General features: G+C 37.1%; 1 protein-coding gene across 1 annotated transcript in view; it reads left to right on the top strand.

The window, feature by feature from the left end:
- The window catches only part of NR1D2 (nuclear receptor subfamily 1 group D member 2), a 28,649-nt gene extending 6,000 nt beyond the window's left edge, over positions 1-22,649 (top strand). Inside the window, exons 2-8 of the mRNA XM_058729745.1 lie at positions 1,789-2,055; positions 3,157-3,245; positions 5,180-5,324; positions 7,340-7,959; positions 10,912-11,097; positions 13,536-13,746; positions 19,241-22,649. Coding sequence (XP_058585728.1) covers positions 1,789-2,055; positions 3,157-3,245; positions 5,180-5,324; positions 7,340-7,959; positions 10,912-11,097; positions 13,536-13,746; positions 19,241-19,437 — 1,715 coding nt within the window. The 3' untranslated portion in view covers positions 19,438-22,649. The remainder of the gene's footprint in view (positions 1-1,788; positions 2,056-3,156; positions 3,246-5,179; positions 5,325-7,339; positions 7,960-10,911; positions 11,098-13,535; positions 13,747-19,240) is intronic.
- The last annotated feature ends 416 nt before the right edge of the window (positions 22,650-23,065 follow it).

Raw genomic sequence — 23,065 nt, 5'->3', positions numbered from 1 at the left:
CCCTAAGAGTAATGGTTTTGCTTTACTTCTCAGGAGCTTCCCATTCTGGATATGTTTAATTGGTACTTAACTACACGTCTGGTACCTTATTTCAACACGACAGACTAAAAGTGACTCAATATTCCTCTGCCCATTTTTAAATTTTCTGTAAATGGAAATGTCTTTGTCTTTGGAATTGGTTTGGCCTCAGCATATTGTGTGTGTGTGTGTGTGTGTGTGTGTGTGTGTGTGTGTGTGTGTGTTTTGACTTATAAAGTGTGGCTGTTATCTAAAAATAAAAAGATCGGGGAATCACATCTCAGAGAAGGTTTTTATTTCAGAGTGAGTACTTAAATTGCAGTTGTTACTTAGGTAATGTGTAGAACTCTCCACTTATTACTCTGTATAGTTAGATTGTTGTCAGAAATGCCTTGTTTTGCTTATGACTTCCTAGTAATGCTTTATGCTGTTTGGGATCTGTCCATGTTATTAAATGTGGGCTTCAGAAAGGCAGAGAAGTAGGTCTTAAAAATATCTATGGCAGGCTTATTACCTGTAAAGCATGTATAGAGAATTAAGAGACACTGTGTACCTGCACCTAGGTGCTTATGGTCTAGGTGAGAAAGAGATGGAAACAGGTAAACAGTAGGTTTGTTTAAGAGTTCAAGACAGTGATAGAAGAGATAATTTTACCTTTATATCATAATGAAAAAGCCCATAAATGTTTGTTGATGATAGAGGAAAGAGGAAAAGAAACCACAGATCTTGGCAGAAGAGATAAGAATTAGTTGTTTGGCCTGCGACTTGGAAAAATAATATATTTGGCTATGAGATTACTCTTGCAGCACTTTGCATCTTTGAAGGAAGATGTTTGAAATTATACCCTAAAAAGAATTTTAAATCTTATTTCTTAACGTGGGAGGTTTACAGTCTCTAAGCGGGCAAGGCCAGTTTTCACAGGGGTTGTGGAGGTTATATTGGTGAAATTGTGAATGGTATTTTGAGAGTAGCTCTGTGGAGAGAGAATTAGCATCAGCCTTAATGTTATTCTCTTATAGCATGCATTCTTTCAGCCTCTTTAACATTTATTGTAAGTAGCGAGTCAGAAGAACAAGTGGCGAGTCTGGATTCCTTAAGAGCTGTTTACAGGTAAGTGTGTCTGCAAATCTAGTGGCAGAAACAGGTGGAGAAGGGACAGCGTGAAACTGGTGATCAGTGGCTAGTGGTAGAAGTCTTCATCAAAACAAAGATTCTGGTAGCAAAAGGATGAAAAGTTTCCCATTTTGACATAAATTATCTGGAGTTCCAAGTATTACATCTGTTTTTGGTTAACCTGTGTTTTAGCCAAGTGCTGGGGGAGGCAAATGCTGAAGTCATTGTTTCTAGGGTTGTGTCACACAAAGGTATAATGAAGGAGGCAAAGAGAGGACCAGAAATAGATTTCTTCATGGATGAAACAGATTGTTCACTCTAACCTGTGTAGTCACTCAGGAAGGTTTTTCATTCCTTTTAGAAAAAAAACTGGAAAATGAAAAGCTTTAGGTTCAGATCTTTCTGTGTTCAGAATAACTAAGCCAGTGAGAGCCTTTTCATTTTTTGAATCCGTGGAAGTGATACGTTCTTTGAACTTTGTGGAAGCAGGAAGAATTAATAGTAGGTAATAAGGAAATAAGTTACTTTCTCCTTTTTGGGTCAACTGACATTTAGTCAGCAACCTGTTTCTAAGGTTAGTGATTTTACTGTTCAGATTTCAAAAAGGAGAAAACATATGTGTATCTAATTAATCTGAATTCTCCCATCTTTTTCTAGGAGGTGTGATTGCCTATATCAGCTCTTCCAGCTCAGCCTCTAGTCCTGCCTCTTGTCACAGTGAGGGTTCTGAGAACAGTTTCCAGTCCTCCTCCTCTTCTGTCCCATCTTCTCCGAATAGCTCTAATTCTGATAACAACGGAAATCCCAAAAATGGTGATCTCTCCAGTATTGAAGGCATCCTGAAGAATGATCGAATAGATTGTTCTATGAAAACAACCAAGTCGAGTGCACCGGGGATGACAAAGAGTCACAGTGGAGTGACAAGTAAGTTACTTTAGTTTTCAAGGGTTGGTGCCATTAATTGCAGGTGGGGCTTATTTGATCAGTTTTTCATTTGAGTGTAATTTCACCCTCTTTTGGGTAATCATAGTTTAGTAGTTAGAGAAGAAATCAGTGATGATTTTAAACGTTACAGCCTAGGGCTGTCATAATTTGTTCTTGACACAGAACAAGGTACGTGGTTATGCACTCTGCCTGTGTTTCCTCGAGGGTAGTTCCTTTTACCACATTTTCACAGTTGCCTTTCTTCTGGACTCTTGGTACTGAATCCGGTTTCTAGAACAGAGTACTTACTCGTTGTAGGAAGGGGTTTGCTTTCATGAAGTTGGAGCTAGGAACATTTGGAATTAGAAAACAAAGCAGCATTGGGATAACCAAATGAGTGGTGGAATTTGGACCCCTGAGTGAGTGTGGAGGTAAGACTGGCTGATACAGGGGAGGAATGTTGCCTGTAAGGTGAATCGAACTTAGTATTGTACAGCAGCCTGTGGAGACATCTGTTCGCACCTTCTGCTAATTGACTTTTTGTATGACTTTTTAATTCTTACTGAGGAGAATTGTTTTTAGTTCTGGTTGCATATATGGTGTAAAAGTAACTCTACCCTTAACAAAATTTCAGTGTATGCTTAAAATCATCAGGAAAGGAAAAAACTAGCTCTCCGATATTTCTGGCAGTCCCATAAATTGTGTTTTATTTAAATTTTATTTATTTATTTTGAGACAGAGCGATTGGGGTGGGGGCAGAGAGGGGAGGAGAGAGAATCCTAAGCAGGCTCCACACTATCAGAGGCAGAAGCTGACACGGGGCTCCATCTCATGAACTGTGAGATCATGACCTGAGCTGAAACCAAGAGTGGGATGCTTAACCGACTGAGCTAGGTGCCCCCCATAAACTGTGATTTAAAAGAACACTAAGATTTCTTTTGGTGATTTAGTGTAAAGATATTTTTGCATTATAAAAGTAGATTTTGCATCTTTTTAAAGTACTTACAAATTGAATAAAATAAACTGGAATCAGTTGGAAAGAAAGCAAACGGTTGAAGTTTTTCTTCCAGCTTTATACTTTTATATCTGTTTGTGTCTTAGAATTTAGTGGCATGGTTCTACTGTGTAAAGTCTGTGGGGATGTGGCATCAGGATTCCACTATGGAGTTCATGCTTGTGAAGGCTGTAAGGTAAGCTACTGATTCTGGGAATAAAGAAATTGGAGTTAGGTTTGTCAGTTTCCACAGTTGATAACCTGGGATGATGAGAGAAGTCAGCAGCTACTCTTACAGTTTTAAGCATTTTAGGTAGTATATGAACATAACTTGTTTTGAAAAATATATTCAGCAGTAAAAGTATTTCTTTTTTCTTTAGGATTTTGATCCAAATAAATTTGCTCTTTCACTTAGTTAGGTTATGAAACCGAGTACACAAATTGTGTATTCTCTAATGCATCAGGCACTGTTCCAGGTGGTGGGGAAATAGGGAGCAAAACAGACAAGGCACTGCTTGTTGGAACTGAGTTTAAACCAAGCTTTGAATAGGTCTCCTCAAATATGATGACATTCTGATAGGTCAGATATTAGCAGTTGGGAATAACTCCTACAATACTTGTAAAAATGTGGTATCTTGAGAAGTAATGCCAAATGACTAAAAGAATCTTGAATATAAATTGATTACTTGGGAAACCTCATTTTTAAGTTCAAGTGAATATTTCTTGGTTAGAGTGTCAGCTAATTCCAAGTGAGATAGTTTATACCTCCTACTTATATCCAGGGAATCTTTCCCTCTTTTTTGAAAATCTGGCCCAGTTCTTTCTCCTGAGTATCAAAAATTAATATGACCGAGACATTTGCTCTTGCCAGAAGCAAGAATCCAATTTGGCAAGATATGATGGGTGAGCAAGATAATGAATATACGTGATGGAAGAAGATATATTTTCTAGCGTGGCTCTGAATGAATTGTGAGTTTGGTAGCCCTTAATGGCTGGGTCATTTCACAAGACTAGTCAGTATTTTATATAGAAGTAGCATTTTTCCACTGCTTTAAACATTCTGTAAATACTGTTTTACTCTTCTTAAAATTTTTATAACAATGTGAAATAATTGTAGAGCAGTCATTGTTCTCACTTTACGGCTAGAGAAAACGTACAAGCAAATGAGTCTGTGTATCTTTGATAAATACACATAATTGTTCCACACCCTTTTAGAGATTTGTCTAGTTCAGATATTCTGGTATCCAAGTATAATATTGAAGTAATAAAGTGTAAAAATGTTGTATTTCAAAATTACTAACAGATTCATGAAATGTGTGGTTAATTATGATACTCAAGGAAACTGCAATTTAAAATCTTGGTAATTGTGTTCTTGACTTTTCTGTTCTTCCTGGGAACATGAAGCTGGAGATCTTGGGAGACCTATCACAGAGCATGTGCTTAAACTGTGTTCTTCCTGGGAACATGAAGCTGGAGATCTTGGGAGACCTATCACAGAGCATGTGCTTAAATTGTTTGTGTAGTAAAGATAGTTATTTGTAGCCATATAGCTGGGAACGGTCTTTCCTTGGATCATTAGTTGCTCTGTGGGTGGTGTGGTGTCACACTTACCTATTGCTAACAAGTTGCCAGAAATATCTGGCACTTGTAAGTAGACTTTGCTGGTGTCATCAGGTAATGATCCAGGAAAGACCCAGCTCTACTAAGTAATCCTTGGTAGTGAGGGAATTACACCTGTGGAACACGTTTCTCTGTCAACTCTTTAAAAATCAGTCATTCATGTTTTAAGAGTTTTGGGATTTGTATGTAATTAAAGTTTGGGCTGGAAAATGTGGTTTGTGGCAGGGGCTGGTAACAGCATAAAGTGTAGTAAAGAGGTGCTTGGCAAGCTCCAAGATTCTCCAAAGGGAAGGAGCAGAAGAGTTTTATTGGGCTAGTAGGCATAGGTGCTTACTAATACCAGTAAGAATCCAGTTAAATTCTGTGTGTCAGTGTTCTATACCCCTGTGTTCTAAGCGCAAATTATTTCCCAGGTAGCTAGTGAAATACTTGTTAGTTGTGAGGGGGTGTGCGTACAAGGAGCCCATCTGGATGTTTTTAAATGAATGAATACATCTCCTTTGTTCCTAGGGTTTCTTTCGGAGAAGCATTCAGCAAAACATCCAGTACAAGAAGTGCCTCAAGAATGAAAACTGTTCTATAATGAGAATGAATAGAAACAGATGTCAGCAGTGTCGCTTCAAGAAGTGTCTGTCTGTTGGAATGTCGAGAGATGGTATGTTCCCACTTTAATGAGTGCTCTTCTTAAAACATATGGAGCTAGGCTTTTTACTCCTCAGCATAAACCAGACCTGTAGGCCAGTTACCAGTGGCCTTCTTGTGCTTAGAGTGAAGCAGATTTTAGAAAAACACATTTTGATACCTTGTAAGATGCCAAATTCATTAAAGTCAAATTTTAGCATTATCACCCTGGAAACAGCTTTTGGCTCTCTTTTTGGGGCTTCTTATAAAAGACTTTTTTGTATACAGTTTGAATACTTTTTTCCTAAAAAAGAATTCGTTTTTCTTGGTATAGGAATCCTTGGCTCTTTCTCCTTGATTTTTTAGCATTTCTGAGGAACCCATTTCTCCTATGTGAATTAGCTCTATGACTTTCTCAGCCCTAAGATGATAATGTGCTTTTAGGGACAGGTCTAAATATATTGAAAGGAGATGGAAAATTGAAAGAAACAGTAGGGTCTGGAGTGGAGGTGGTTGCTAAATTCTGGCATGATCCATTCCCATAAAAAATAAAAGTTAATTTGCAGGACTATTAGTATTTTCTGTGGATGACATCACTGGGAAATTTGACTCTTATGCTTAGGGAAATGGATAGTCTCATTCAGTTCTAAGAAACATAATAGAAGAGTATGAGGTTTTCCCAGGGACTAGTTTAGTAGGATTAATTAAGAATTGCAAAGAATGAACCTGATATTTATCTAGGGAAGGGTCACTTAAGCAATCCCTTAGGTTACTCTAATACATTACACAAATACTGTTTGTAATAAGGAGCTTCATGAGTAATGGATTTCAGCAATTGATGTTTTGGATTTAATTTGCCTAAAAATTTTTTTTATATTACTGGAAATATTAATGCAAAGTTGGTGGATATTGTGATTTCCTCAAAAGAATAAAAATGGCAATCATTTGTGAAGGAGGGAGTAGAGGTAGAGCGTTGAACATGATAAAACTGTCCACTATAGCAATAATGTCAGAGGCTACAATTAGATTAGGAAGGCTTTCTTGCCGGGTGGATATATTGGATTTTTATTATCTCTGTATAAATATTAGACTAGAAAGCTTTTCTGTTCTACTCCTCAGGGATAGGAATGTTGGAGACACGACACATTTTAAGACTCACCTCTAAAATAGTGGAGGATGCATTATTTAATTTTTATTTATTTTATTGATTTCAATTAAAGTCCAAGTTTTCAATAACTGCCTTTCTCTTGATTGTGTTTTTTTTTTTTAAATTTTTTTTTTTTTTCAACGTTTTTAATTTATTTTTGGGACAGAGAGACACAGAGCATGAACGGGGGAGGGGCAGAGAGAGGGAGACACAGAATCGGAAACAGGCTCCAGGCTCCGAGCCATCGGCCCAGAGCCCGACGCGGGGCTCGAACTCACGGACCGCGAGATCGTGACCTGGCTGAAGTCGGACGCTTAACCGACTGCGCCACCCAGGCGCCCCGATTGTGTTTTTTTTAATTAAAAAAAATTTTTTTTAAAGATTTTCTTTTTTAAGAAGCTGGAAAAGGAGAACAAACCATTTAATAGTTGGGTCTTGAGAATAGGGTTACAGAATGAATTGACAAAGGTCAGGTGTTCAAGGAATGCTTGTACCTACTAGGTTTCATTAACATTAATGTCTGGGTAGCTGAATGCCATGTGCCTTCTTAAAAACAGAGCCTTCAGCCTTATTAATAGGTGCTGTGTAGTAATGCTGACTGCTTCAATGTGATTTTCATTAGTTAATTTCAGATTTCTTAGATTGCTTATAAAATACCCAGGACCTAATAGATCTTCTCTTAGCTTTGTTTTGGGAGAAAAATGGAAAAAATTTCCCCTCTATTTCTTATGGTGTATCAAAAACATAACCAGCAAGTTTAGAATAATTTGGGCCAGAGACATACAGATACTCTTTACTTGTATCACTAGAGGCCATAGCTATTAGAGACAGTTTTGTGCTATTCTTTTGTATAAACAGGTCTTATTTAGAATATAGACCTTAAATATTTTTTTCTTCAATAGCTGTTCGGTTTGGTCGTATTCCTAAGCGCGAAAAACAGAGGATGCTAATTGAAATGCAAAGTGCGATGAAGACCATGATGAACAGCCAGTTCAGTGGTCATTTGCAGAATGATACATTAGAACATCATGAACAGACAGCCTTACCAGCCCAGGAACAGCTGCGACCCAAGCCCCAGCTGGAACAAGAAAACATCAAAAGCTCTTCTCCCTCTTCTGATTTTGCAAAGGATGAAGTGATTGGCATGGTGACCAGAGCGCACAAGGATACCTTTATGTATAATCAAGAGCAGCGAGAAAACTCAGCAGACACCATGCAGCCTCAGAGAGAACGGATTCCCAAGAGCATGGAGCAATATAATTTAAATCATGACCATTGTGGCAGTGGGCTTAGCAGTCATTTTCCATGTAGTGAGAGCCAACAGCACCTCAATGGACAGTACAAAGGGAGGAACATAATGCATTACCCAAATGGGCATGCCATTTGTATTGCAAATGGACATTGTATGAACTTCTCCAATGCTTATACTCAACGAGTATGTGATAGAGTTTTGATAGATGGATTTTCTCAGAATGAGAACAAGAATAGTTACCTGTGCAACACTGGAGGGAGAATGCATCTGGTATAGTGAAATCTGTTTGTTTGTTTGTTTGTTTGTTTTTTTGCCCTATTTGCATCAAGGAAAGCTTTGAAGGTTTTCTTTTATTTTGGGGGGAATATATCAACTTGAGGGGCAGAGGTGGTGTCAGAGAACCTGAGATTTATACAATCAATTTTGTGTAGTATTTTAGTTCAAATAGTTCTAATAAACATCATTTGTTGAATGACCTAATTTCACACAGAACTAGGTACAGGCATGTGATTTGATTGATACGAGGATTGGGATTAGGATTTTATGTAAACTGTGGGTCATGTAGAATTGGCCCTTTTTTTTTTTTAATTTTTAATGTTTATTTATTTTTGAGAGAGAGAGAGAGAGAGAGACAGAGAGAGAGAGACAGACAGAGTGTGAGTAGGGGTGGGGCAGAGAGAGAGGGAGACACAGAATCCAAAGCAGGCTTCAGGCTCCGAGCTGTCAGCACAGAGCCTAACTCCAGGCTCGAACTCCCGGATCTCAAGATCATGACCTGAGCCAAAGTCAGAAGCTCAACCGACTGAGCCACCCAGGTGCCCTTAGAATTGTTCCTTTAATTCTTAGAAATACCTTTCAAAATTTAAGTGTTCTGATTAATCACTACCCTACTAGCTTTGGGATTTTCTCAAAGGGGAGATCAATTTAGCTTGCTAAAGTTAGTAATCCTTTGATTTCGTTTTTTTTTTTTTATTCAAAAAAATTTTTTTTCTTCTAAGTTTATTCATTTTTGAGAGAGAGAGAGAGACAGAGCATGAGCAGGGGAGGGGTGGAGAGAGAGAGAAGGAGACAAAGAATTCAAAGCAGGCTCTAGGCTCTGAGCTGCACGGAGCCCAATGTGGGGCTCAAACTCCCAAACCGCAAGATCATGACCTGAGCTGAAGTCGGACACTTAACCGACTGAGCCATCTAGGTGCCCCAGTAATCCTTTGATTTTTATGGAAGAAGTTTTCTTTAACCATTATAGTACAAAAAGTTTTGAGTATAGGACATGGATAGGTGTTTTACTGTTTGAAAATTTAGGAATATTTTAATTTAATACACTGGTTTCTGTGGATTTTCTCAGACTTTATCTTAGGAAATGAGTTAGTGTTACTTAGGAGATGATTTAATGTTATTTATAAAATTCAAGTTTTTTTAAATTTTAATAAAATACAACAGTTTACATGAAAGTACAGTATTTATATTCAGCCAAAATTTCATCAAAAACAGAAGTACCACACCATTTCCAGTTTAAACCATTAGGTCCTTTGATATAGGCTTGGTATTTTCTATCCAGGTAATTAAAGTCTTCTTTTTTCATTTTCAAAATAGCTGACTCTACCCCAATTCTTTTGTTAGAATTTTCTTGTCACTTGCAGTTATTTGATTCCATGGATCTTAAAAGTGACCTTATATTTTATTAGACTTACGGGCTGCCTTAGGAGGGAAACATCTGTAAGCATTTAGGTTCTAATTTTGTGGTGTTCTCCATGGTTATAGAATCATCCCATTCCTGGATTGCCTATGGATTTCGCAAAAATTTAAAGGCTGATTTTACTAATAGATTATGCAATGAATTTCATAATCTTTTTATTTTATTTATTGTTTTCCTATTTTTTAAAGTTTACCTTGTTTTATTTTTTTAAATTTACGTCCAAATTAGTTACCATATAGTGCAACAATGATTTCAGTAGATTCCTTAGTGCCCTTTACCTGTTTAGCCCGTCCCCCCTCCCACAACCCCTCCCATAACCCTCAGTTTGTTCTCTATGAGTCTCTTCTGTTTTGTCCCCCTCCCTGTTTTTATATTATTTTTGTTTCCCTTCCCTTATGTTCATCTGTTTTGTCTCTTAAAGTCCTCATATGAGTGAAGTCATATGATTTTTGTCTTTTTCTGACTAACTTCACTTAGCATAATACCCTCCAGTTCCATCCACATAGTTGCAAATGGCAAGATTTCATTCTTTTTGATTGCCGAGTAATACTCCGTTGTATATATATACCACATCTTCTTTATCCATTCATCCATCGATGGACATTTGGGCTCTTTGCATACTTTGGCTACTGTTGATAGTGCTGCTATAAACATGGGGGTGCATGTGTCCCTTCGAAACAGCACACCTGTATCCCTTGGATAAATGCCTAGTAGTGCAATTGCTGGGTCGTAGGGTAGTTCTATTTTTAGTTTTTTGAGGAATCTCCATACTGTTTTCCAGAATGGCTGCACTAGCTTGCATTCCCATCATAATCTTTTTAGTGTTCTTCTCTTTGGCTTCCCAGTTTTTCCTCACCAATCCTTATTTAGAAGGTGCCCTTTGTGTCTCTCATCATTGTTTTCTAGTTGAACAAGTGGGGGCCAGTAGTCATACCAGTGTTTATGAAATAAATGGTCAATGACCTTTTTAAAAAAGTGAGGCATCTCACTATTTTCCCTTCTTTGAAATTATAACATTGTAATTGTGTGATTTAGAAAAAAGTGAGTTTGAAATATTAAGTAAATGTCGGGCTTGGGTTCTAGGCCTGTGACTTCTAGCTGTATTCGGATAAATCATTAAACCGCTTAGAGTCTCATTTCCTCATCTAAGAAATGGTAATTATATTATCTGCTATCACTAATGAATAGGATTGACAATCAAGTATGTGTGAATTTGTTTGAAAATCATAAAACCAGCATAAGGTGGCAGCAGTGTTACAAAATAAAGTTTTAAACTTGTGCAACAGGTTTTTTGAAATAGCTTAGGCTGCCTCTTTTATGGTAAGTTAATTGCTACTTAAACCAGGTTGCCATGAGGCTTTCTCACATAAGGCAAGTAGCAAGAAGAGAAAATGTTAATATTCGTAGATAGCACCTGTGTCTGAGAGTTCTTTTCAAATTGGGGTTTCCAAAGATTGAGATGCTACTTTTGAAATTTCTTTACCACCTCTCACAATTGAAGAAGTTTCCTGTTTTGTGCATACTAGGTTTGTCCAATGAGTAAGTCTCCATATGTGGATCCTCATAAATCTGGGCATGAAATCTGGGAGGAATTTTCAATGAGCTTCACCCCAGCAGTGAAAGAAGTTGTGGAGTTCGCAAAGCGTATTCCTGGATTCAGAGATCTCTCTCAGCATGACCAGGTCAACCTTTTAAAGGCTGGGACTTTTGAGGTAGGTTTATTTATCTGGAATATCGATGCAGGGTGTAGGTGGTATTTTATTCTCATGGACATTTTCATTCTTTTCTAAATAAGTATTTATAGTTTAGAGGCTGAAGGTGCCAACAAAAGAATAACAATCTCAGGATCTTGGGAAGAGATGAGATAAATACAGAGTTTCTTAGGACTTGAGATAAAACTGCTCTGTATTCCCGGAATACAGACTTCATCCAGTATTACTTTCAAGCGTGGACTGCAGGCAGGTTCTGCAGAGTGTTACTAGATACCTACTCCGAGCCTAGCCCGGTGTTTCAGCACAGAATACAAGGAGTAAATAGGATGTGGTTTTTCTCTTTTAGGAGATCGTAGAATATTTGGGGGATGGGTGAAACATGTCTTAGGTGCTATTTCATACCCTCTCCACCTCATCCAGAATCTGTGGCTACTTTTTCTACTCCAGTTTCTCTTGCTGTGATGTATTCTGCCCAGGCGCGGGGCAGCCACTGTTGCCAACTGGAGTAGGACAGAGTGCCTTTCTTTGTGCTGAGTTAGATGCCTCTGACCTGTCTTCCTCAGGGCTTTCCCAGTGCTGCTGAGGTGTGAAGAGCCTCAGGACTTCCTCAGAGCTTCCCTAAGCATTATTCCAAAATGTAGAGTGGTGGGTGGGAAGGTGGTGTCTAGTGGGCTGAATCTAATTAGTGGGTAAGAGACCCAGGGGATATATTTTGTCTCTTCCCTGCTGGTCCCATAAGACTGAGCTATCAGTTGTTAACGATATTGAGTGGTGGCCAGCTCAGTAATACATCCTCTGATATTTTCTCTCTTTCCTTCCTAGTCTTACTTCCTTTTTCCTCAGTTCTCTTTTCACATGGGGTAGTGCACACCCCACATAAACTTCTGCCTTAGGTCCTATTTTCTGGGGCACCTGGACTGGAATGGAGGAGCCATACTCATTAATAAAATAGCTATGGTATAGTTTAAAAGTAAAACCATTAGGTTAGGATTTTTGGAAAACATTAGAGTTAAGATTTAAACTCTGAATCTTAGAGGGATGTCAGTGATGAAGTTCAGTTTACTCATTTTTGAGGTTAGGTGACTATGGCTCAGAGAGGTGAAGAGATTTTTCTTGGATTACCAATAAATTCCTAACACAGGACCAGAACACAGATCCCAGACTCCAAGACTAGTGTTCTTTCCACCTTGTGATTTGTTTTGGGATTGCTGTATTCTAGAGTTAGAGCTGTCTTGGGATGCTTGGGTGGCTTAGTGGCTTAAACACCTGACTCTTGGTTTTGGCTCAGGTCATGATCTCACAGTTCGTGGGTTTGAGCCCCACCACGTTGGTCTCCGTGCTGATGGTGCAAAGCCTGCTTAGGATTCTCTCTCTCCCCCTTTCCCTCTGCCCCTCCCCTGCTTGTTTGCTCTCTCTTTCAAAGTAAGTAAATAAAAACTTAAAAAAATAGAATTAGAGCCATCTTCATAAAAGGTTCATTCTCTTTTGGATTGTCTTGAGTAAAACAGGTCTTTGGGGGATTTGCAAAGGGGAGGTATTTGTTCAGTATCCCTCTGGTTTTGAGAGAAGTATGTGGCATAGATGCCACCATTTACTGTAGGGGAGGGAGTGCTGTAGGTAAGCAGTTGTTGACTGATTTGTTTTGGGTTTGAATTACGACTTGGTGTCTGGAACACTTCTGTTATAGTTTTGTGTATTGTCTCTTTGGGTTATGGTTTCTTGAAATAGTCTAATTAGAGTGTATCTGCTACATTTGCCTTGGCTGCATTTGGTGTTTTGATGTCCCCAAGTGTTGCATTAAAATATTGTTCTTTTTACTTATGATTTAGGTACCATGTGATATACTTGGTAGTTTAAAAAGTTTAATGCCTTTGGCCAAGGCCCAGTTTCAGATTTCTTGGCATTATTGCCTACTTTAATTTTGTATTTGCATTTCAGAATTTTTATTAATAGAGTTTCAGAGTATCACAGGACTGAAGTGTTTTGCCACTAGTGGCTGGAATTTTTTTGATGTGCTTCTTCGGATATTTATTGCTTTGGTAGAGAATTTGCCTTAAGGAAATGGTTTTGGGTAAAAATAAGCTAAGTTTTTCTTTTACAACCTTGTTTTATATGTAGGCTGTTTTTTTCATTAAAAAAAATTTTTTTTTAACATTTGTTTATTTCTGAGAGAGAGAGACAGAGTGCGAGCTGGGGAGGGGCAGAGAGAGAGGGAGACACAGAATCCAAAGCAGGCTCCAGGCTCTGAGCTGTCAGCACAGGGCCCGATGTGGGCTTCGAACCCACGAACTGTGAGATCATGACCTGAGCCGAAGATGGATGCTTAACCAACTGAACCACCCAGGCACCCTGTATGTAGGATGTTTCTTAACTGACTTGAATACTGAATTACTTCTTAGTACTCCTTCAAATACACTTAAGTCTTTTTCTTTTTCCAGGTTTTAATGGTACGGTTTGCATCATTATTTGATGCAAAGGAGCGTACTGTCACCTTTTTAAGTGGAAAGAAATATAGTGTCGATGATTTACACTCAATGGGAGCAGGGGATCTGCTAAACTCTATGTTTGAATTTAGTGAGAAGCTAAATGCCCTCCAACTTAGTGATGAAGAGATGAGTTTGTTTACAGCTGTTGTCCTGGTATCTGCAGGTAAGCAAGCTGGTTCAAAATTGTGCCACAACTAGAATACAGTGACCTAGTGGGGAGAAGGTGGAACTACATTCCAGCAAGCTCTATAGAAGGCAGGAGGGACTTAAGACGTTTACTGTGTGAATCTGTTATTTTTGCATAATTAATTTTTTAATCATGACATTAGAAGTCAAAAGTGCTATATAGTAATAAAATGATGTTTAGATCGAGGCCTCACATTTACCACAAGTCTTAGTCTTTAGCTTTTTGTAACTGTTTTGCAAGTCTAAACTGTTATTTTTGTGGATTTAATTTTTAGATTAGTAGGTTTTTCTGATAGGAATCTATGTTTTAATCAAAATATGTGTTACTTGAAAATGTTAAAAGTAGCAAGATACATTGTGGTTTGTAACAAAAACTGATGAATTATGAGTAGGCTTTTCCCCTGCTTTGCCACTGAATTTTCTCTGTGATTGCGTAAATAATTCTATTCTTTTGGGTCTTGGTTTCCTCATCCTGTGAAAGCAAGGGATTGTACCATGTGAACCAGCCTGGAGTCTGGCACAGAATAGGTATTTAGTTACTATTTGAATGAGTGATCAAGATTTTTGAGTTCCTAACATTTAATGTTTGTTTATATGAGTCATTGATGATTTCCAATTTCCCTGCAACCCTGCATTTATATTATAGTTATTTCTGACCGAAGTATTTCAATTTCAATAATAGCTATTAAGATAATAGCAAATGGGAAATTGATACACAATGACTTTCCTGGAGATGTGTAAGTACCAGCCATTTTTTGGTATCCACTGACTATTTTAAAACATTTGTTGAGAATTTTAAAGTATTTTGATAGGAGTTAACTGTAAGTTTCCCATTTGCTTCCTACTGTGTAAAAGCCATTCTGTCAGGCACTATGAGGGTTATGATCCCTGTTTATGAAGCTAAACTGTATATCAGTAACTCCTAAGGAGAGTAAGTTCTTTGTATATCTTAAAGGGCCTATACATCAGTGGTATAAATAAAGATTTATGCCATTTGGAAGCATAACGTGGCTACCTTTTCTGATCAGCTCTACCTGGGTAGCTAAAAATGCCTTTATGATATGGGATAGTATGAAAGTACCATGTTAATAAGGGATACCTATTTTCTTAGTAACCTTGTAATTAATGTCTCTTGCACTTTACCTACCATTTCACAGTCTCTTGAGAAGTAATTATTAATGGTTTGAGTTGACATCAGATTAATAAACCTATTATTGTGAAACTAAAGTAATCCATGCTTGTTTCTTTATCTGATAAATATGCCTTATGTGCTAGGGGAGACAGAACAGGCATTAAGACACAAGCTTGCTTTCTAAGCATTTGTGTTCCATTTGGAGAGATAAGACTGACACAAAAAGCTTATGGTACTAAGCTGTGTGGTTCTGACTGAGGTAAGTAGGAGTTATAGGAAGGAAGATGAAATTACCTGAGCAAACTTTGTGGGGAAGCTGGAAGTGGAGCTGAAGTTTGAAAGATGGGTTATTAGGTTTTCCCAGCAAAAAAGTGATGGAGCAGTTTGGGAGAGCACAAGATAGGGCAGGGGCAGGTGGCTGAAGCCTGATACGTTATGTACATCGAGGAGGAAAGGGACCGAAGGCTTGTGAGTTAAAGGAACACCGGGTTATGGAATGGCCACCATGAGAAGAAATATGGGACAGTGGAAAGTGAGTGTAGGGGAGTGATCAGGCATGAACAAAGTGATGGTTTAACGTTAGGTCTACATTTTTATCTTGGGTAGATTAGATAAGTGAGTCATTAGAGCTGGAGCGTCAGGTTGAGAGGCTGTTGAAATCACTTCAGGTTTGAGGCACTGGAGTGAACTCTCCTGAAATAGGTGTGGTAGTGGAGGTGGAGAAGGAGGGACTGTGTCCCAGAGATGGTTCAAAGGAAGAAATGATGTGAGGGGAATGAGGGGAGCTCTATGCCAGGAATTGTGCTACTTCATTTATATTTTCTACCAAGAACATGATTCTTTTTAATTAAGCTTTTTTTTTTTTTTTTTTAATTTTTAAAATTTATTTATTTGGGAGAGACAGCACACAGGGGAAAGGCAGAGAGAAAGGAGAGAGGGAATCCCAAGCACGCTCGATGCTGTTAGCTCAGTTCTTTGCAAAAGTAGACAATATTAAGATGAAAATAAAGATAATATCATTACCAAAAAAGATCACTATCAACATTGGTGGGGGGGTCTCTATCTATTCAATTGTCCATCCATTTACCGTTTCCTGCTTATTGATTTATGGTACATAAAAAAATGTTTGACATACTAAGTCAAAAAGACTGATTACAGAAGAATATAATGCATTCTTATTTTTGTTATGTCTGTACATATGAAGAAGGTACACAAACAACACATATACATATGTAATTTCATATATTTTTTAAAAGTATGTTGCTTTCACTTAAACATATGATAGTGTTCACTGAAGACTTATATCTTTACCACCTAAAAAAGGACTATTGTTATTTTTAAAGCAGTATTTAGACCAGAAAATAAAAAGTCTTCCTTCTCCCAGCCTACTCTCCAGAGAACTCTCCAGAGATTTCTAACCGTCTTTCTTTTTAATTTTTCTGATAGTTGCCCACCCAACTCTAAATACTGTGTAGAGTTGGACTTTTTATTGAGTGGATACAACTGATTAAAGTATCTTCTTACTTTTTATAAGTTTTATTCTTATAGTTTGATTTAAAATTTTAATATGCTCACATTCTTTGATCTTTCCGTTTTACATAAATCTCTCAGATAGTTTAGATAGAATCTTTTCCTTAGACAGGGACACAGTATCCTTTTACTCTATATCCTGGCTTCTTTTGCTATACCATTTCTTTTACATTGTCAAGAATGAAAATATTTACATTCTGTTCTATAGGTGTGATTAGTTTCTGTCCTTTATCAGATAATTCTAAATATTGAAAAGCAAAAATTCTACATTTACAGTATTATGATTAGGTAAATAGTGCTCACAGTACTCACACAGTGGGGTTGAAATTGTAGACAAGGCAGTGTAAATCGTGCCCTAAACCTGTGCCACCCAAGGGGAGAATGTTCCAAGTATCAGATAACAAATGGATTATATATATATTCATTATTAAATTGCTTAGAATAAGGCAACATTATAGTTTGCATTATATTTAAAATCACTTTGTTTTTCTTGGAACCTACACTTGCCATCTGGGTTTTGGTTGTCAGAAGAAATGCTAGTTAGTTTCTAGATCTCATTATATAATTTTATCCTCACAACAGACCTCTGATGTGAGCCAGGACACAGAGAGGTTAAATAATTTGCCCAAGGTTGTGCATTTTTAAAAATTGGCTGAGCATGCATTTGAACTCCTATTAAGTCTCTGAAGCTTCAAAGCCTTTCTGTTGTATTACTTGTTAACAGAATAGCTCTAGCTGCTAAGGGAGAGAGAAATCTCAAACATGATACTTGCCTGTGAGGTTGGAAAACTCTTGATACCACGGAGAAAAAGGGAATTATAACTGAAAGGTAAAATTTTCTTGAGATTGTGTGAAATGGCAGCAGTCACTTGCAGTTGAAGATGAGGGATGGGCATATAACTGTGAGACCACAGTTCATCTAGAAATAGATTTCAGTTGTCTGTGGAAGGAATTTAACTTCCATCTTGTAGGAAGTGAATATGAAGAGAAATTAGGTGAGGAGCACAGGCTTCGGAGAGGGATGAAGAACCAGCTAAGAAAGTAGAGCACAGATGTAGCATGAATTAAACTATACAAGTAGTGTATAGCATTTAGTAAATCATTTAGAAGAGAAATTTCCATTTCAGTCTGTACATTCTATTGTTACAATTTCTAGAGCATTATTGTTTATGATCCAGCTAGATTTGTAGATAGGTTATTTGGCCTTGAAATCATGAAACCATGGTTTTAGAAATTGAGATTTTAGAAAAATTTAATACACTTTACATTTTTAGTTATAGGAATCCCTTCCCTCAAGCTCTGAGTTGTGTAGAAGTGCGTAGGTCATCCCAACACAAAATACTCACTGAAGGACTTCTAATGTAAATATCTTCATTGCCTGTGTGTTTCTTTCTTTGCCTATTTAGATTATTTTGTTTGTGGGGCTATCATTCTTAACCGGTTGTTGGTATTGTAAATTACTGACGATATGATGTCAACCAGGTATTCTGCTTATAATAAGGGCTCTCTAAAGGAAGGAATTTTGGTTTATGTTCACTGCTAATTACCTAGCACCTATTACAGTAGCCACACACATTCAGTAAGTGTTTGGTGAGGGAATTAATAAATTGCAAGGATGCTGAAGAAAACAATTACTTGAGGGGCGCCTGGGTGGCTCAGTCGGTTAAGCGTCCGACTTCAGCTCAGGTCACGATCTCACGGTCCGTGAGTTCAGGCCCCGCGTCGGGCTCTGGGCTGATGGCTCAGAGCCTGGAGCCTGCTTCCGATTCTGTGTCTCCCTCTCTCTCTGCCCCTCCCCCGTTCATGCTCTGTCTCTCTCTGTCCCAAAAATAAAAAAAAAAAAAATAATAAATGTTGAAAAAAAAATTAATTAAAAAACTTAGTGGCTTTTTATCTCACAGTTTCTGAGGGTTAGGAATATGGTGCGGCTTTGATGGGTGCCTCTGGCTCAAGGTTTCTTAGGAGATTGTAGTCAGACTTGGAGCAGGGCTGTGGTCAACTATGAAGGCTCAACTAGGTAAGGATCTGCTGCTTCTAGGCTTATTCATGTGGTTGTTGACAGGATACATTTCCTTGCAAGATGTTGGACTGAGTGCCTCAGTTCTTTGCTGGCTGTTGGCTAGAGACCACCGTCAGTTCCTTAGCACCTGGGCCACTTCCATAGGCAGTTCACAACGTGGCATCTGGCTTTTCTCAGAGTAAGTGAGCAAAAGTATGCTAAAGATGGAAGTCAAGTGGTTTTTTTTTTTGTTTTTGTTTTTGTAATCGAATATTTTATTCATTAGTAGTGAATCAGTAAATCTAGCCCACTCAAGGGGAAAGGGATACACAAGGGCACGGATACCAGGATGAGGAAATCATTGGTGGCTGTTTTAGAGGTTGCTTGCCACACGTGGTAACATACAAATGTGGATATATTCCAAATGAAGTAAAATTATATTTGTAAACTACATGATTCATTTTATTTTCTCAATGAGAAGCAATTGAAATTAGCAGATGGCATCTAATTGTAAAAATCAGAACCTTTAGTTTTGTGAACAAAATACTAAGCACTAAAGAGTTTTGATTTATCAAGTATACTGTGTGATATACATCTTTATAATATAATCAACCGATACAAAAATTTGCCATTGGGATTTATAAAATTTTGTCAAATATTTATTGCCTTTGTTCCAATGTATAAAACCTTGTTTTAAATTCATTAATGAGATTGATGAGCAAGAATTATATTTCTAGTTAATGTTTTCTCTTAATTGATAATGTTAATAACATGTCCTCTCATTCATGTCTCTCTCTTCCTTACTATTAGATCGATCTGGAATAGAAAATGTCAACTCTGTTGAGGCTTTGCAGGAAACTCTCATCCGTGCACTAAGGACCTTAATAATGAAAAACCATCCAAACGAGGCCTCTATTTTTACAAAACTTCTTCTAAAGTTGCCAGATCTTCGATCTTTAAACAACATGCACTCTGAGGAGCTCTTGGCCTTTAAAGTTCACCCCTAAGGCCTTTGTTAACTTAAACATGAACTGACTCATGCTAACTGTACATTTTGTGCTAATATGCTTATTTATATGTGTATACCATATGTGGAGATAGAAAAGACCTTTAAGACAATACAAGATTGTAGGCTGTCTCTGTAATCATGCGGTAGCTGTTTGGATTGAGGTTTCTCCAGCCATGGTTAGACATTGACCGCATTTCCCCTATAGACCAATCAGCTGTGTCGCACTTAAACTGGAGAAGTTACACTGAATTATAGTCACACTGAATGTTAGACTTTTCATCTGCCAAAACCAAAAACCATTTTGATCTCCCTGTGGTATAAATATAACGCACAATCACAAGTATATGAGGACTTAAAAATTAACCTTTTGTGGTAGAAATTTTGTTTCTATGACGAAAACTTGATTTCACCACAAGCCATTGGATCTGGTAATTGGAGACACTGCAAGTTGGGTGATCTCCACGTGTGTATTTTGCTCTACTACCACTGTTAAAGTGTATGATCCTGGGCAGGGTTTGTTGGTTGTAGAAAATGAAAATTGATAGTGCTCTCAGTGTCCCACCTCACAGATACTAAAAAATGTCTATAAAGCATATTTACCTCTTGGGAGATAGGCACTATGTAAATAAGGTAACATTTTTGTTATTATAATTTTCATAATAATACTCTTTTCTTATTTCTAAGCATTTCTGAGAAATCATTTCATAGTCCACGCCAACCTATTATTCAGGGTTCCTGCATATGTGTGGGTATCCTCTTGGCACACACATATTCAAAGTTTATGGGTACATCAGATACATAGTATGTGTACATAATATCTCTGTGAACATAGTTATACATAAACACATTTCTTCACAATATTTTAAACTGTGAAGAACTTTATCATTCAATAAACTTAAAACAAGAGGTGTCAAAGACTCAAGTTAGGTGCGTTTTACCTGTTGATGACATAACCATTGCTTTAAATGTTTAGACAGTAGAATATTGAATTTATGCTCTCTTTTTATTTAAGCAGCATTTAATGTAAAAGTACAACAGGCAAGGGAGTCCAAATTTCAAAAAATAATGTGTTTTAGAGTTCATCTTTGGTAAGATCTTAAGTTCAGGGTACTAGTTGTTTAAAAGTTCATTCAGATTCTTACCTTGTACTAAAAAAGGTTACAATGCCCCTTAAACACATGCTGCAGCTTGATGAAAAATATTTTGATCCTTTTTGGAGAACCAATCAATGTTTAAGAAAACTGTTTAATATGTTGGCTGTGCGTGTGTGTGTATGCATGTGTGCGCAAGTGTGTTCTGAGTCCACTATTTTTTTTTTTTCCTAAGTAACACTACAGGGATTTTGTCAGATTAGATTAGATTTAATCTAGAATTTGAAAAAAAAATCATTTAGTGTGTGATCTACAGGCTTAGAAATGGTACAGAGACATTTCATCCACATTTCTAATATTGGGCTTTATTAAATAGAGAAAATCAGCCTCTGTTGATGGCAGTGGGAGAAATAGCCAAAGTTGAGGATTTTATGTGTCTTTCTGTTTCCCTGGAAAATTACAATTAATTGGAATTTTTTTGGAAAAGATTGCCTTCTGTATAATTTTGGGATTATATAAAACTTCAAGAATGGAAAGAGCCTGCTTTACTATACTCAGCCTGTTACTTTAATGATATGTGAGCAGAATGCCTTATTTTGTAATCTTGTTTAACTTGTTGCTACTGGGACTTGAATTTCTGTGGCACTTGTTAAGTAAGTTAAAAAAAGAAGTTAAATCCTCTCATTATTAAAGAGGAAAGGTGATGGTGATGTCTGTAATACAATATAAACCATAATTGTGATTTACCTTACATTGGTAAGACTTTTATGGGATATACAGTATAGTTTTTGTGAATTATTTACACGATAGCATTATCTTTTTATAATTTTTTTCCTATGATAAATGCATAGTTTTCTTCTATGGGGGATAGAAATGGCTTTTTGAAGTAATCCTGAAAACCTCAAAGATCATGTTTATTCTTAATTTTTGCCTTTTGCATAATCCTCTTTATATAACATGTTATCTTCAAAACAATTACTGTCTTTAGGAATGTGTAACGAGAAGTATGTTAGTATTGCTTATAAAACTTTAGTTAGGTTCAATATATACATGTATACATCTATATATAGGTATGTAGGTTTGCATTTTGTCTTGTAAAATTTTATTTGAACAAATTCTTCCTGTAGGTAATGGGAAACAAAATTAATAGTTCATATGCCACTTGTAGCATCTCTGTATTTGAAAATAGCCCAGTATTAAAACTTCTAAAATTAAACCAGCAGCCTATTATAAGCACATTCTTTGATTGAGTCATTGGTTATAAACTTACTACATGTGGAGAAGACAACCAGTTTGGGAAACTTCTGAGTCGGTGGGACACTGGCGATTAATTGATAATGTACTGTATGAATTAAGTGATGCTTTAACTCTGATTTTACATTTTAAACTTCAAATGTGGGCATTATGTCAGCAAACTTAAGGGCATTATGTCAGCAAGCTAAAACGTTTTTTTTTTTTTTTTTCCTCTGTGCTTTTAATGTATCTCTTTACATGATCTGAGAGAGGATTCAAGCTTTTCAGAGAGAAATACCTGAGGGAAAGGGGAAACATCTTCTTGAGTTGAAGCTTTTCCTTCATGGCGATGGTTAATTACAGATGAAACTAGAAGGCAATTTCAGTGGATTAAGTGTATAGCTTTTGTATCTGCATTTCAAGAAATTACCATTGTAACTTGATAAGAAATGATTTATTTTATGTAAACATCATTGCAAAGCAAGGTGTAGAAGCTCAGCTAGATTTATTACTGTGCACGAGAGTAAATACCTATCTCAATTATTCTTTTTCTTTTTCCAATATAAAGTTTGCTGAATGTACAAGAAGAGTTTATCACTTAGGATATAGAATTTTTTTTAGGGGTTGGGGGGATGGGATCTGTCAGGAAATCACCTATAAACAAAGATTGTCTTGATTTGATTCAAAATGTAAAACTTGAAGCTATTCTTGAACTAACGTGGAAAAATGGCTATTGTTTTAAAAATGATAGAAATATATTGTCAAGATATGAATTACGTTTATTTTCTACAAACTGTTATTGATGAGGACATGGGTAATATCTTCATGTTTCTGAAAAGTAATCTGTACATGGGGGGAGGGGATAATAAATATTATTTCTAACCAACTGTGGTTTTGGTATCTTTCTGTCTTGATGTTTTTGTAAGACTCTAATTTAACTTTACTACTTTCCCCTGAGCACAGCAGGATGTCTTACCTAAATTTCTGATTCAGCATAGGGGAACATATATATGCAGGGCTCTTTTTAAAAGATTTTAGGGGTGCCTAGGTGGCTCAGTCAGTTAAGAGTCTGACTCTTGATGATTTTGGCTCAGGTCAGGATGTCACGGTTCATGGGTTCAAGCCCTGCATTGGGCTCTGTGCTGACAGTAGAGAGCCTGCTTGGGATTCTCTCTCTCCCTCTCTCTCTCTGCTCCTCCCCCCCACAAAAATAAACTTAAAAAAAATAATAATAAAAGATTTTAGTTTGTTTAGAGAGTCCAGCAAAGATTGTTGCTGTTTTCTATAATGCCAGATGAATAG

This window comes from Neofelis nebulosa, chromosome 5 (genome assembly GCF_028018385.1).
Source record: "Neofelis nebulosa isolate mNeoNeb1 chromosome 5, mNeoNeb1.pri, whole genome shotgun sequence".
Classification (NCBI taxonomy): Eukaryota; Metazoa; Chordata; class Mammalia; order Carnivora; family Felidae; genus Neofelis; species Neofelis nebulosa.
The sequence above is the reverse complement of the archived record's forward strand: the minus strand, read 5'-3'. Positions and strand labels throughout refer to the sequence as shown.